This window comes from Amaranthus tricolor, chromosome 15 (assembly GCF_026212465.1).
Source record: "Amaranthus tricolor cultivar Red isolate AtriRed21 chromosome 15, ASM2621246v1, whole genome shotgun sequence".
NCBI lineage: Eukaryota > Viridiplantae > Streptophyta > Magnoliopsida > Caryophyllales > Amaranthaceae > Amaranthus > Amaranthus tricolor.
The window spans coordinates 9892977-9909864 of NC_080061.1; the positions used below are offsets into that span (position 1 = coordinate 9892977).

Below are 16888 nucleotides of genomic sequence, written 5' to 3' on the forward strand. Positions count from 1 at the left end.
TTTTCTTTCATATATTGTTCCATTTGACCACCTAAAAAATTGTGAAAAGTTAAATGGGATACATTAAGTAAATAGAAAGGAATATTAAAAAAACTAAATATTAAAAGAATAAAACAAGATTTAATAAGACTGAATCTTTTCCCATAATATTGCCAAAATGAAAAATATTTCCCACTTTGCAAGAAATGGAAAAGTATTTCTCACAATACCGTCCACGTGGCAATTTGATTTTTTTTAAAAATATTCCAGACAAAACCACCAAATGAGATGCCGGTTTGCATTGACCAATAAACCGCCACATGAATAAAACAAGATTTTTTTTATAGAGAACCGGCAGCAACTAAATGAGGAGAAGAAATGAGATGCAATGAACAAAACAGCAAGCAGTGGCGTTTTGTACAGCTACAAAACCGCCACTTGAGATGGCGGTTTTATGGGAAATTATTAAAAAAAATAAAACATTTAATGCAAACCGCTAAGTGAGGTAGCAGTTATTTTAAAATTCCTAAGCAAACCACTAAGTGAGGTAGCGGTTATATTAAAAAAAAAAGGAAAAAAAAATTTTCTCCCAGCCATCCTACGTGGACGGTAATCAGGGAAATATTTTTCCCTTTTAAGTATATTGGGAAATAATTTTGTTTTTAACATTATAATGGGAAAAGATTCAATAACACTATTATTTCTTATGAATGAGTTCTAATAACCGAAATAAGATTTGAGATGAATAGTTTTAGTATTCAAATATAGTTAACATTGTAGATCTGAGAAGGTATATTATAAGTATTAGTTTATTATTTTATAATTTACTCTTTCAAATATTATTCTTGTTTCATTAGCTTTTCCCGTATTAATAAAAACTAACAATAATCCATATCGTTTTATATTCAACTTTTGTGGAATGACATTCCTGATTTTATGCAATTATTTTGGTATTAAACATATACTAAAGATAATTATATTTGTATCAAAATTGTAGATATCATATATTTGTTTTATTTTATTTTATTTGCTATAAATTGAATGATTCTAAGCAATAAAATTGCAACAAATAAGGGACAAAATTAAATTGTTAAACCAGTTTAAATATAAATGCAAGAAATAAAAGGCAATATATATTGTTTTATATAGTTGTATATAAAAAACAATATATATAAGTTTATACTCCCTCTTTTTCTTAATAAAGTTTCCACAAGCAATTAATATTCACGAAAATTTAAAGAAATTGAATATTTTAAATAGTGAATATATCATTTCATTGATTAATAAATTTGATGTAGGAAAAGTTGGGACAGTAAACATTAAAAAATGTTAAAAGAAAGTAAGTGAAAAAAATATAAGGACAACAACTAATAAATTTTTTTTTTATAAAGTTAGTGGGAAAATGTAATGATCATAAAGATTATAAAAATGTTAAAAATTAAGTTAGTGGAAGATGATATGTGGAGACCATAAATATATTGAACATGTTAAAATGAGGATGAATAAAATTATTTTTTTTTCAAAATTTGTGATATAAATAGAAAGATTGTTTATAGGAATAACAAATGAAATACCCAAAATGACAAATGAAAACATTTTTAAGGAATGCAGGAAGTATACTTCTTTATGCGAAGAAAATAACTTAATATTCCTTCAATTTGCATTTATTTTTTGTGCATATCTCAATACAAACTTAAAAGTTAAATAATGTTAATTATGAGTTTTTATAAATTCTAAAAAGCTGATATTAAGAAAATATATATTGAGATAAATATATCAAGAACCCACACGAATATATTTTTTAATATAGATCGATATTTTTTAATATAGATCGCGAGATGAGAAACTATAGTCAAAATTTAACACTGAAATTTATAAATTCTATTTGTAAATAAAATTTAAAATAGAGGGAGTATACACATTTTATTAGATTTACACAATTGCATAATTATGAACCTAGTTTTGTTAAATAAGTTGCCTACAATGTTTTGCCACCATATAGCTGTGACCTTTTCAATTCCTCTTCTGGCAATTATAGAAGTAGATGAGTTAGATGGTTAGAGGAAGGCATGATCATAAGTCTTCAATGAGTTACTCCATATGAATTTTCAAGTCATGAAGATAATATTTATTAAATGCATGTTTAGACCACATTTATTATATATTTACACTTGTCAAAATAGTAGGTTCCGCGGGTTAAAGATTAGATCAATTTCAATATGATAATTTTCAGGTCGGGTTGTTTTCTGATCGAATAAAGTCTTATTGGGTTTATGTCGAAGTTTAATGAACCCAACACATCAAAATTTAAAATTTATATATTTTATCATTTAGACAAGTATTAAAGATAATCCTATTTAAAATTTCATAATCATGTCAATTTGGTTTTGATTCGGAGATTAATGAAGTTAATTATTTGAATTGAGTAATTTATTGTAGAAATCCATATATCATCAATGATCGAAAATTTGGACAAACCTTTATAATTGGTTTCAAGCATTGATCATCAAAAAGAGCATTTTGACCATTACTCTGTGATTTAAAATAGTAGGGTGTTCGGTAAATAACTTATACTTGATAGTTCTTAGCTGATTGAAATAATTAATTTAATTAACTGATTTTATCAACTAATTTAATCAACTGATTTTATTAGCTAGTTATTTAAGAGTGTGGTAAAATTTAGCTGATTAAAAAAACTAATTTGTGTAAAAAGACATGTAGGACATGACAAATTTAATTGTTTTAGTTTAAATTATATCATGATTTATTTGTGATGATTAGTGAGAAGTATCTTACTTTAAAAATAAAATGAATTTTTGTACTCATACAAATAAATAAATAGAAGTAAACATAGATTGCAAAGTTATTGGAGAATCAATACATATCATTTGCTAATTTTTATACTATAATACTAATTTTTGGTTAACTATGAATAATACAAACTTAGATGCGTGTTTGTCTATAGAATCGCTAACATGTTTGAAAACAAACCATAGAAGGTTATTTAACAAAATATTATAGGTGAAAATTAGCGAATAATCAAAAGCAGGTATTATTCTAAGAAAACATCCTCCTTAGTTTATATTATTCATGGTTAATCAAAAGTTGGTATTATAGTATAAAAATAAACAAATAGTTGTATTATTCATGATTATTTTTCTTTAGTATTAAACTCTAACTTAGAATTAATACACACAAAGTAGTAAATAGACATTCAAAACTCCTTAGTTGAAACAAATGGGGGTAATGTTGTCAATAATACGTGCATGTTGAATAAGCTCTTTAAACATGCTCATTTTAGTAGCTTGTTGTAAATTAGCTTATTAATCTAAAAATTCTAAATAAGTTGTTTGAACAAGCTATTTTACCAAACATTATTTTACCTTGTTTGACCCAATAACAAGCTAATTCACCCAATCCTCTAATTTTTCCCAATAAACTTTTTTACCAAATACTCTCATTATAAATGTTTATGGCGTGGAAGAAGCAAAAAAAAAATGACAAAAGGGGTAAACATTTGGAGGCAAAATTATTAAATAAGGGTTAATCATGGGTTTGAGAATTTAAATTTTATCAACTCAACTCAACAAAAATGTAAATAATGTTTTATCAAGTGTTTAATATAGAAAAAAAATATATTTTACTCTCTTCGTTTCTTAAAGAAGTTTCCATTTTTCATTTTGGGTGTTTTATTTGTCGTTCATACAAGAAATCTTTCTATTTATATCACAAATTTTGGAGAAAAATAATCTTATTCATCCTCATTTAATAATTTAATAAGACAAAATTATAAGAACCTACCTAATCTATATCCTTCTTTAAAAAACTACCTTATGTAAAAGTTTTTGCAAAAAACTACCTTATATAATACAAATTTTTGCAAAAGACGACCTTTTAACGGATTTCGTTTGTTGACCGTTACTTTCGGCCGTTGACCATCACGTGACACTCACGTGACTCTTAAAATCTTCCTTCTTCTTCATCTGTGAGTACAGAAGATGGAACGGCGAGAATAGAAGCTCAAGTAATACAGAAACAGAAATTCATACCAAGAGTTCTTCCATTGATGATGTTCTAGATCTCAAAGAATGCAATCAACATTCGAGTGATCCTTCAAAGACACTGAGAAAATTACAGGAAACTGACTTAGAATCTGTGCAAGCACACCCTACTCAAATTCTACTTTGATGACAGACCTTCCTATTACATTCAAAAGGATAATAACATCGGATCTGAAACTTCTAACTTTGCTCGAAACGGGTCTTCCTTCATGGGTTATCTTCCTTCAATCACACCCTTTATTTTGCAGCGTTTATCGACCATGGATGCGGCCTCTAGTAAGAATGCTTTATGTACTGATATCTCTAGTTACCTGTGTCATTGTTTTTATGATCTCTATAAGAATGTTCCATTGTTGAGAGACACTGCATCACACATTTGTGGGCCATTAATCGATTGGATAGAGGATTGGGATAAGATTTCTCGAGTCAGATATCTTGGAACGATGTTGTTCATTCAAGATTTGTATTATATAAGGTAGTTTTTTGCAAAAACTTTTACATAAGTTGTTTTTTAAAAAAGAGGGTATAGATTAGGTAGTTTCTTATAATTTTGCCTTTTAATAATGTATATGGTCCCTACATGTCTTTCCCGTGGCGTCATTTGCACAATAGATGACATCCTTAGCAATGGCGCGAGTCTACTTGGAAATTCAGCTGCAAACTGTAAAAACAAAACAATTACATTGTCAAAAAATTAGACAGTCAATTTTGGTATTGAGACATAAAAATGTAACAGATAAACAGAAACACTAACATATTCGACTTTGTTGTCCGCAACACCGAACGCAGCAACAGGTCCTTCACCTGGGATGAGAAACGAGTGGGAAAACACTCTAAACCAGTCAATGTACTCAAGGGCAGCCTCTGATGGAACCGATGCCCGACGCAGTGCCTGCTCAACTACGCGGGCACAATAGGGGAACCTACTCCACATCTCTGTGTACATAGACGGAAAAGCGAACATCACTGAGTAGGAACCCTGTGCCGGTCGCACAGCTTGGGTAGGTCTCAGCGGAGGGAGGGGGGGAGGGGGGGGGGGGAATGGCCTGGACAAAACCGAGCTGTCTGACTGTCCTCTCCGGCAAATAGATCTCCACGATATCAAAACAGGTGATACCACCGATATAGGCGGTGTGTGGGTGCTCGTTTAATAAAGCTCTAGCAGAGGTCATGTACGGAGTCCACTCCACCTGCTTACAAAGAAAATAAACATAAAGAACATAATATAAAATTAATATAAAGATATTATCAATGGTACCCTTGTACTATAGCAAAATATCAATGGTACCCCACTTAATTTCAATGGTACCCTCTAAGTATATGTTAATTACAACCGTGACACTATTTTACTTTTTTTTGTTAAATGCCCGTTAAATTTTGAATTTAACCTAACCATGATTAGTTTCTTCTTCTTCCCTTTTCCCTTTTCTCTTCCTACTCTCCTTCCATGGCTGCTTCATCTCAAGCCCGACAATAATCAACCCGGAAAAGAGGAATTAGTTGTTCATATGGATGAAGCTACTACTGTTCCTCGCTGTTCATTTCTCAAAATTTATGCGAGTGAACAGTAATGAAAAATATTTCTATATATCTCTATTTTTTCAGTTTTGTTTCTATATTCTCCTTCACTTCTGCTTTGCTTCGTCAAAATCACCCCTTAGATTACTGGTTTTATATTTTTTAAAGTCTTACCTTGGGGATGAATCCTTGAATCTTTCCATTATCAACTTCCTCCCTCTCTCTCCAGAAATTTTCTTTTCTACTTCAATCAACACTAAAATGATAAAATTTTCTCAGCTTTAGTTTACTATGTATGATTGTCTTCACATTTTTAAGAATATTTTGTTGATTGAGATTTTGTTTAGTTGGAATTTAGGGTTATGATATGATTTAGGTTTTGAAGAATAGTCATTGAGGAAGAAAAGAGAAGGAAAAGATGGAAAAAAAGTAATTTTTCTTTTCTACTTTACTCCTTTGTTTCCATTTTCACATAATCAAATTGTTTCCTTGCACTGGTTACTAACTGATTTTGAACGATTTTGTGGTGAATTCTCAAACTCTGGAACTTCTAGTTCTTTTGATAAGTTGGAGCCTCCTAATTCCTCTTTTCTGCATATTCGGGTTGATTATTGTCGGGCTTGAGATGAAGCAGCCATGAAAGAAGAGCAGGAAAAGGAAAGGGAAAAGGGAAGAAAAAGAAACTAACCATGGTTAGGTTAAATTCAAAATTTAACGGGCATTTAACGAAAAAAAGTAAAATAGTGTCACGGTTGTAATTAACATATACTTGGGGGTACCATTGAAATTAACTACGGTACCATTGATATTTTGCTATAGTACAGGGGTACAGTTGATAATATCCCTTAATATAATTAGTATAACGATGTGTAAGGTCATGTACAAAACCTGTGTCTCTGTCATGGCGTCCAGTATGCCCCTACAGTCTCTCAGTCTGCTCAGCTCACGGATTGGCTTCTGTGGGGACCACATCTTTGCCCTAGTCTTGTTCGGCATGTCAGCTTGACGCGGATGAGGGTGGAAGGCTGGAAAGTGCTCGTAAATCCATGTCTGCAATAGTGTCAGACAACCAGCAATAGTCTTGCACCCAGTCCTTGTAGCCATACCCAATTAGCGATACATGTGAGCAAGCGTCAATGCACCCCAAGCAATGTCACCCTGATCAGCAGTGACAGCAACAACAGGGTGAGGCGCATCCCGACTCTAGTCTTATCCACGAGCAACGTGGAGCCCACTATAGCCATGTAGTACGCAGTAGCCTGAGTCTCCATAGACTGAGAACGGTGGCACAGCTGCAACAGTGCACCAACGTTAATGCTGCCGCTGGTGAAGTGCCCCTTCCCACGCAGCTCCGACAATGGCTCCCCAAACAGGCCGGGTAGGCCAAGCTGCCAATCACGATCAGACGGTTCAACGGGAAGTGAACCGTCAACGCCAATTCCTAAGATGCGTTGCACGTCGTGCAACATTATGGTCATCTCCCCCCACGGCATGTGGAAGATGTTGGTATTAGGCTGCCACCTTTCCACAAATCCCGTAATGGGAGCACTATCAATGTGCTGGTGCATTATATAGGGCAGACGACCAAGTGGAGTTCTAGGTGACACCCCGTACAGTTCATCAGACATGTTATGAAGTCTGATGATTGCATCCAACGTCTTCTTCCTAGGATGACATTCCAAAATCGGAGGGGTGCGGTCCGATCCCTCAAATATAAGCTTTGCTATGTGCCCACCGTAGCTGGGTATTAAAGTGGTGTCAACAGGGCCCCCGGGCTGGGGTGATGTGATCAACCAGTCCATGTCCGCGGACTGGTTGCGCCTCCTCCCCCGTGGAGCCGCATCCTCAACCTGGCTGACTCCTGCGTGATCAGAAGAGCCAGCCGCGTTGTGACCTCTAATCCTAAATTGACCGGCATGCCCTCCGAGCGTCCAATCAACAGGATGACCGGCAGACTCATCCTGACCGACAGACTCTTCCCGGCTAACAGAATCGTCGTAATCAGTATCATCGTCACCTGAGCCGACCGTATGACTATGCAGGCTACTCTGGCGCTCAAAGCGACCACGCACATGGTCTAGGGTTGTTAAACGTTGGGCCTAACTATGTCTGGCCGCCTGTTCTTGCCTTGCACGCCTTGCAGATCCCGTAACCCCCCTCTCATGGGGATCCCCTCTCAATAAAGTCGGCCTAGAGCAATTGCCGCTCAATAACCCTCTAAAAAACCCTTTTCCTTTTATTTGATTTCCAGCCATTTACTACAATTTTCATATTTTAATTACTATTAATAAAAAATTAAAATCATAAAAAATTAAATTAAGTTATATTTATTTTAATTACACTTACAACATTAATTAAATAAACATTTAAGTTAATTTATTATAAACACTTACAATCATATAAATTATTAACAACCAAAATAATTCACAATTACAAACAAACCAACAATTATTATATTCATAAATATTTTAACAACTAAAATTTAATAAATTGATTAAACAAAATAAATTCATTCGAAAAATAAAATAAAATAAAATAAAATAAAAAACTTTTCATTCGAAATAAAAAAAAAATTGATCGAAATAAAAAAAAATTTAAATCCAGTCGCACAAAAAGTGCGACCGTACCTAGGTACAGTCCCACTTTTTGTGCGACTGAAATTTAATTTTTTTTTCTTTTTCTCAAATTTATATTAAATACCACTACTTACAATAACCTTATCAAAATATAATGCATTACAACATTAATTAAATAACAATAACTTTTAAATTAAATTATTTAAACAATACAAATTGATACGAAATTAAAAAAAAAAAAAGAATTAAAACCAGTCGCACAAAAAGTGTGATTGTACCTAGATACAATCGCACCTTTTGTGCGACTAGTTAAAATTTTTTTTCTTCTTTTTTTTTGGAATTTAAATTCAAAAATACTACTTACAAAAAAATTATCATAATATAATGTATTACAACATTTATTAAATAAAAATTACTAAAAAAAATAAATTAATAAACAAAACAAATTCATTCGAAATTTTAAAAATAAAAAAAAATTTTGAATATCAATCGCATAAAAAGTGCGACTGTACCTAGGTACAATCGCAATTTTTGTGCGACTAGTATGAACAATTATTATTATTTTTTTTAAAAAAATTTCGAATGAATTTGTTTAGAAATTACCTCGATTTTTTGTTAACGACTTCGATTTGAAAACTTTAGCACCGATTAATTTTTTGTGAAGATTTAGAATTTTTGGAAGTGATAGGAGAATTATTGAGTGAATTTGAACTGTTTTATGGAGGTGATAAATAAAATTGGGATAAAATATTTACTCATTTTCTTCTTTACCTTACTTCAAAAATCAATTCAAAAGTTCTGAAAAAACATAAAACACAACCATTATAAAACCTCCTCAGAATCAACAGGAGATTGAGTAACTTATAGATCTTCAATCTTCACATTTTCTTTCTTCTATCGTTTGCAACAACTTTCTCATCCCTATTGAAAAACGATGATGTATTAGAGTTCGAACAATGTGTTTCAAACTTTAATATTTCCAAGATCGAGTGTATGAAGTTTAATGACAAACAAATTACGTTATCAATGATATCGATGTTTGCAGGAGAAAGTAAACCAATAAAACGACACAAAGATTTAACGAGGTTCACCCAACTAAGACTACGTCCTCCGGTGTATAGTATCTCTTATATTATCAAAGGAGTTCAAAGAACTCTCAAATATGGAGAATTACATAAGAGAAGAGATATAGGCTATTGTTTGGCTTGGGGTATATTTTGTAGATGATTACAATGTGAATGAGAGTTCTCTATTTATAGGAGAGATCACACTAAGTAACATTAAGTATATTAAAGCTATGAATAAATGATAATGAAACATTCCCAAATATTTGAAGAGTCAAAACCAGCATCCTAGGAGTATCAGAGACTTCGCTCGACCAAAGCAGAGGCTCACTCGGTCGAGCAGCCTGGTCGAGCGGACTATAGGAAGTTTCTGATTGCATTCTGTCTGCTTGCTCGACCCATTCTGAAGCTCGCTCGGTCGAGCGAGCTGATCGAGCGGCACTTCAGAGGGCTTCTGACAGTATTGCTCGACTTGCATAGTAGAGCATCTTAAACCTTTGAACTTCTTCATTTGGGTCCCATAACTCCCATGATTAACTCATACTTCATTACCTCATTGATCCATACTTTAATCATCATCATAAACCACAATCATCAAGACTTATCTTAATACACCCATTCATGACATACTTATGGGATTCCATCCCAAGAGTCACCATGAATGTACACACCAAATGTGCACTCAAGTCACACCATTCATAACACTTATTTTTCCGGGTATATTTCTTCTATTCTTCCTTTGATTCTTAAAACTATTTATCGGGTTTTGTTAATTATAGTTAAGGAAATTTGTATGCACCTGAACTTGAAGTATTGACCGGAAATGGTGAATGAAAACGATAAAGCAGATTGGTTTGATATTTATCTCATGGTGTAATTTGGTTTATGTTCACTTTATTTTGCATTCTCTCAATGATATTTTTTACCAGTTTAGTGCTTTGAAATTGATTGGGTTTTGCGTGTTTTTTGAACTTGTTTAGGGTTCGATCTAAATCATTGTAATATCACGAAGTTTTATTGTTTGTGTTCAATAAATGCTTTCTTATACTTCCTTCTAGACAAGTTTTTTTTCCGTTGTTACACGATTGAAAGTTTTATTGTTTGTTTGACCTTGTAATCTTGTATTATATGGTTGTTTTTATATATCTTAATGGCAACTTAAACAAGATGAATGATTCTCTTATTAATTCAATTCCATCAAGTTAATATAAGTTTATCACTCATGATTATATTATTTAGTAAATTTTGTTTTTTCTGGAGTGGCTAGAGAATCGTTCTGGCCAAGGCTATAGGCAATGGGAGGGAATCAATCCTTTCGGTAAGGGTTGAGAATCCAATACAAGTACTGTTAGATTACATATTCTGAGGCCTCAGCAATAAGTTTCTTTGACATGGTATAGATACCGCGTAACTAGTGGTTACAAGTTTGATTTTCTACCACTTCTCATTTAAACCAGAATATTTAGCCTCATGCATAAGGAAGGCTTGTGTTGCATTCATTCTTTTAGCCAAAAGGGTGCGAGAAGATGTGTTAGAGTTTATAACAAATTTTTGACCAAAATCATCAATTTTAGCTTTTGATTGTGGATGAAAAGAAGGAGCTGGGATTAACCCATGATTGTATAGGAACCAACTACCTGAGTATTTATTTGTGTGTTCGGTTTTGATTTCTCTGTTTATTTAAGGCAAAAGAATGAGATCAAGGGATTCCTTAGTTAAATTGTTAGGTTGTTTTCTTATACTGAGCATATTGACTTTTTGACTAAAGCTTTCAATTAGTCGATTATATTCGGTGGCTCACATTATTTAGTCTTAGAATATATTAGAATTATATCTTTTGATTATTTGCATATTTGTATAATTTTTATTATTGTGTAGAATATTAAGAAAATATTTAGTTTCCTAAAGTATAGTTTGTAATTTTGTATATATTAACATTATTCTTAATGAGAAAGGCAACCCAAATCATTCTTATATTTAGGAGATCAAATGTAGACAACCTTACCGTTATGAAAACAATAAGTTTGTTTTTAATTAATCCTTGATAGCTAACATGAAATAGCAAGAAGTCTGTTATATTTCGAAACCAATTAACTATAGCTTTGAATTGATACCATTGGAAATGGACGCCTAATCTTCTAACTATTCCCAGTATCTTTGATTAATCAGAATAATTACTTATGTTGCGATGCTGGATAATTCGAATTTGTTACTCTAGTTAAAATTAATTAGAGTGAGCATTGGTCATTGTTCTCTTGATCCCTTGTTGAGGGCTTTTACTTGCTTACTGTATAATTCCTGCTTTCAATTTTTTTTATTGTGAAGTATGATTTTGTTGACTCTAAATTTCTCGTTCTTTGTTAAAGTAATGCTCTTTCGAAGTCTATAATTTTTGTAATTTATATTAAGAAAAATTATCTAGAATAATCTAATCTTTTTATGATTTTTCAATAATAATTCTAATTATTGACTAATCATGAATAATTTCAACTTTAGGGGTATTGGCCTAGAGTAAGCTTGAGTAACTCGATGACCTGTTATAGTAAGTAATTCATAAAAAAAAATCATAAATTTAATTTAAAATTAGATAAAAATTTTAAAAATTTACATAAAAAATTCTGAAAAATTAAAATAATTTGAATATTTTTTAACATTTTTTTCGACATTTTGTTTGTAATTTATCTTTTTTTTTTAAAAAAAAAAATTAATATAACAAATCATCTGGTTATCGGATTTCCTTAAGAAAAATACCATTTAAAGTTGGAATCATTCATGGTTAATTAATAGATGATAATACTGTAAGAAAATCATGAAAATGCTGAATTATTTTAGATAAATTTTCTAAGGGATGGAGCCATGGTGGAAGCTGCTGCCAGCTGGTTCGAGGAAGCTGATGGTTCTTAAATTTCTTAAAATTATCATTCCTAAAATAAAAAAATTTTAAAATGAACAAACAACGGAAAATGAATGGAGTATAGTATGCTAAGTCCATCATTGTCCCTTACGGCTTACCTACATTCCAGACTAAGAGCTCCAAATTATATAAAAATGAGGGAACAATAATATAATTCAACCAACGACTTAAATTGATAGTTGAGGCTCCGAAATATGTTATATATTCTAGTACGTCTTTTTACATAAGAGCTCTTTGGACTAGAAGTGTAGATACAATATATACCCTCTTTATACCTGCCAACTGAATATTTCATTTTGTATTAGGTGGCTGATATTCGAATCGTGACCTCTTATTACGTTGATTTATAATATCACTTTAAAAAAATTCAACTAAAAATCAAGTTAATAGTTGAGACCACAAAACGTACGTTGGTTGTAGGCATTTTCAAGTTGGTACAAAGTCTCTTAGATAAAGGGGTCTAACTATTATGTGAGAGACGGTCTTTTCAAGAGATACATTAGATACATAGACTAAATAGTCTAATTAATACAAATTAAAAGGAAAATAAGGATGTGTGTTTCTTATTTTGAGGTCCGATCACATTTTTACTTTTATGGTTTTCTTCTTGTTATTGGAAAGTTGACTTTTATTTTAACGTACAGTCCTTCGTCATTTCAGCAATATTTAAAAGATCATATTCTGCCGTGGATTGGAAGCTACAAATAAATAAACAAAAACCATATGCAAAGAGGCAGATCAGCTTAATAATCCCAAATAGCCATTAGAGAGGCAGAAAATTCATAGCATGGATTCGGATCTGAAGCAAGCAGCATGCTTAGGCGAAATAGAGTTCCTCCACAGAGCTTTTGCTACAAAATGCACGGATTACTTCTTATCATACTACTCTTCCCCAGACGGGGATCATGAAATTATGGGTAATATTTTTCACCTGGCAGCACGAAAAGTCAAAGTGGAATTCATGAGAGAAGCCATGAAAATACTCCCAAGTGAGCTTGTTCTACGACTGCTGTCTCAGCAGGATGAAGACGATTGGAATCCCCTCCATGTCGCGGCATCAATGATAGATTGTCTTGAATCCGTGAGGCTCATCCTTGGCTTCTATAAATCTGTTTCAGCCCAGTATCAACATCATCCTCTTGGTAAAGCTAAGCCTTGGTTAGCTCTAAATGAGGACAAGCGTACGCCATTGCACTTAGCCTTGAGCACCACAGAGAAGACAGAGAATGACGAGGAATGTGCATTAGAGATTTTGTCGATGGATAATCTTGAATCGTTTTGCAACATTGTTGATGAAAGCGGGAATAGCCCACTTTTCTTTGCCGTCAAAAATGGGTTTGACAGAGTTGCTGAGATGATATTGATGTCTTCTTCATCCTACAGTTTAAGTGGTGAAAACGGTTCAACTCCTCTTCATTTTGCACCCAACTGTTCAGGTTTGTTTGCCAAAAGAATTACTTGTCTTAATGTTTATTGCGATTATTGATCGACAATATATAATAATTTGATTATTATTACAGTTTTTTTTTTTTTTTGATAGAAAAGTACATAAATAAAGTTGAAAATAGAAAGAATTAACTAGTTTTTTTTATAATACCTTAAATAATATTCGCAAAATAAAGATTAGAAATATATAATAAATTTAAAATATTATTATTATAATCTAATACACCTTCACAGTCAAAACGTCAGGTAGACAAATATTGAGATTGCCATTTGTCATGTGTAATTGTATATACCGTATATGTAATTTGATACCATGAGGGTATTGGAAAGTGGCGGTTTATTACATTTTACAGTTACATTAGGCAGTTTATGCAATAGGCAGTTATCTTTAGTCAGTTATTAGGCAGTTATCTTTAGTCAGTTATTAGGCAGTTATCTTTAGTCAGTTACATTATACATGTATATATTGAATATGCTCCTATGAAATGAAAGTAAGAGAGAAAAACAGTATCTTTTCAAAATAAAAATTCCAGAAATCATCAAATCTTCATGGTATCAGAGCCATAGGGTTTAGATCCGGGAAGGACTCATCATCTACCGTTTCTTACCTTGTAAACGGCCGATGTATCAGAAGAGCAAACACAACAAACCCTAGTGTCATTGGAACAGATGGAACAGATGGAACAAATGTTTCAAATGTTCCAGAAACTCCACAAAATAACCAACCAAACTGAAAACCCAACATCACTTAAAATTTCAGAAAAACTCACATACCACAATTATACGAAATGGTGCAAGCTAATGCACGTAGCAATTGGTGGTCGGGGGAGGCTCAATCACATCACTGCCGGACCCCCACCACCATCAGACCCGAATTACACCCAATGGGAACAACGAGATGCCATGGTTATAGCATCGATAATTGAGAATATAGATGGAGATATTGTAAACCAATTTCTAGACTACACAACAGCACACAGCCTATGGCAAGGGATCGAAAGTCTCTTAGGATGTGGTAGGGACGAACTAAAAATTTTCGACTTAAGTTCAAGAGCAGCAACATTAAGGCAGGACAACGACAATATCGAAGTTTACTACGGTAAACTCAACACAATATGGAAAGAAATCGATCGGAGAATGCCAAATCCCATGACATGCCCAAAGGATATAACAAAATTCAACAAATATATCCAAAGACAAAGATTGTATCAATTTCTCACGGGGATTAATGACAATTTAGACAAAGAAAGAAGAGATATTCTCAACAGTGAACCTTTACCGATGGTGGAGACAGCCTACGCATCAATCAGAAGGGAGATCACACGCCGAAACATTATGAACGGCGTCTCATCACCGGGAACTCGTCCCTCAGAGATTGGATCGGGTTTAGCCACGAGAAACAAACCCTTCCAAAGAAGCCGAGAAGAGGATGACCGGAGGAAACTCCATTGCACTCACTGTGGTGGTTCCAGGCATACAAAGGAGGGATGCTTCAAACTTGTGGGGTACCCCGAGTGGTGGGATGATCTACAGAAAAGGAGAGCCGCCACCAAGGCACCGACAAACCGGACCGGCGGCAAGGCTAACCTCAGTACTGCCGATCAACCGACATCACGTTTCAAGTCAGGTGAACTGGGAGGATGGAGCAAAGGGGAAGGAGATGCGACAGTAACCCCAGAACAGGGAGCCGTCAATGGTGAGGAACAAAAATGGGAAGAGAAAGCGCTAATATCCGTCAGACAAGGGTAAGGGGAAGAGCAGGCCAACCCTACTTACTCCCACCATCCCTTTTATAATGAAAAAACCCTAAAACTCACCTCACACTCCCGTCTACCCTCACATTCCAGCCCACTTACCCTTCCTCGGCCCAATACCTCTTCTGGCGCACAACATATTACTCCCAAAGGCCTTCTTAGTCATAATGCAAGTTATGAATGGATTTTTGACTGTGGAGCGACCGATACGATGACCTTTGACCCCAGTGATCTTTTATCCACCCATCCTACTAATCGAACCCATATCCAGACGGCTAATGGGGAGTATATACCGGTTGCCCAAGCTGGGGCAGTCGATATTTCCCCTTCTCTTCACCTTAAGAATTGTTTGTTAATTCCCAATTTGTCTCATAAACTATTATCGGTTAGTCAGTTAACAAAGGACTTAAACTGTACTGTGCTGTTAACCTCTGCTAATTGTATTGTGCAGGATGCTCAGACGGGGACGATCATTGGGCGTGGTACTGAAAGAGGTGGACTATACTATGTTGATGAGGTGATTCAAAATAGTGGTGCAATTCTTGCTCATGGATCTCCTGTTCACAAATTGAGGACTTGGCATCGCCGTTTAGGTCATCCATCCGTAGGTTATTTAAAACGACTTTTTCCTTCACTGAATAGTTGTAATGCATCTCTAGATTGTGAAACTTGTATCTTAGCTAAGAGTCACAAACAGTCCTATGTTCCTAGCAATACCCGTGCTCCAAAACCCTTTGATGTAGTGCATTCTGATGTATGGGGCCCAGCCCCACATACTGACACTCATGGTTTTTCATATTTTGTGTTATTTATTGATGATTGTTCTCGAATGTGCTGGGTTTATTTTCTGAAACACAAATCTGAGGTTTTTGATGTTTTTGTAAAATTCTATAACATGATTCTCACCCAGTTCCATGCACAACCTAAAATACTTCGCTCAGATAATAGTGGTGAATATATCTCTATTGCAATGAAACAGTTTTTCCTTGAGCATGGCCTAATTCATCAGACTTCCTGCCCCGACACTCCTCAACAAAATGGGGTTGCTGAACGCAAAAACCGTGCCCTTCTTGAGGTCGCACGGGCTCTCATGTTTGACACTCATGTACCTGTACATTTTTGGCCTGAGGCCATTGCTACTGCCACCTATCTCACAAACCGACTTCCCACAAAAATCCTCCAATTCCAGACCCCTCTTGCCATACTAAATAAGTTTACTTCTGTTCCCTCGTCTCACTCCCTTCCTCCTCGCATCTTTGGGTGTGTTGTGTATGTCCATCTTCCATCACGAGCCTGCACTAAATTTGAACCACGGGCAGTCAAATGTGTGTTTCTTGGGTACGAAACTACGCAAAAGGGCTATCGATGTTATGATCCTGTCCATCACAAACTTTACACCACCATGGACTGTGACTTCCTTGAACATTCCCGCTACTACACCCACCCTCGATCTCAGGGGGAGAGTATGAGTGAGGATCTCAGCTGGTTAACTCATCCTTTGGCTAACAGTCGAGCTCCCAAAGAGCAAGTAGGCACTACCACCGATATTGCCACAGACATTGTCATTGAATCATCT

General features: G+C 34.3%; 1 protein-coding gene across 1 annotated transcript; it reads left to right on the forward strand.

Moving 5' to 3' along the window:
• The first annotated feature begins 12828 nt into the window (after positions 1-12828).
• Positions 12829-16093, forward strand: LOC130801936 (uncharacterized). The gene is made up of 2 exons (XM_057665893.1): positions 12829-13548; positions 15764-16093. The coding sequence occupies exons 1-2, from the start codon at positions 12900-12902 to the stop codon at positions 15799-15801; spliced, it is 687 nt and encodes a 228-aa protein (XP_057521876.1). The 5' UTR covers positions 12829-12899; the 3' UTR covers positions 15802-16093.
• Positions 16094-16888: the final 795 nt, after the last annotated feature.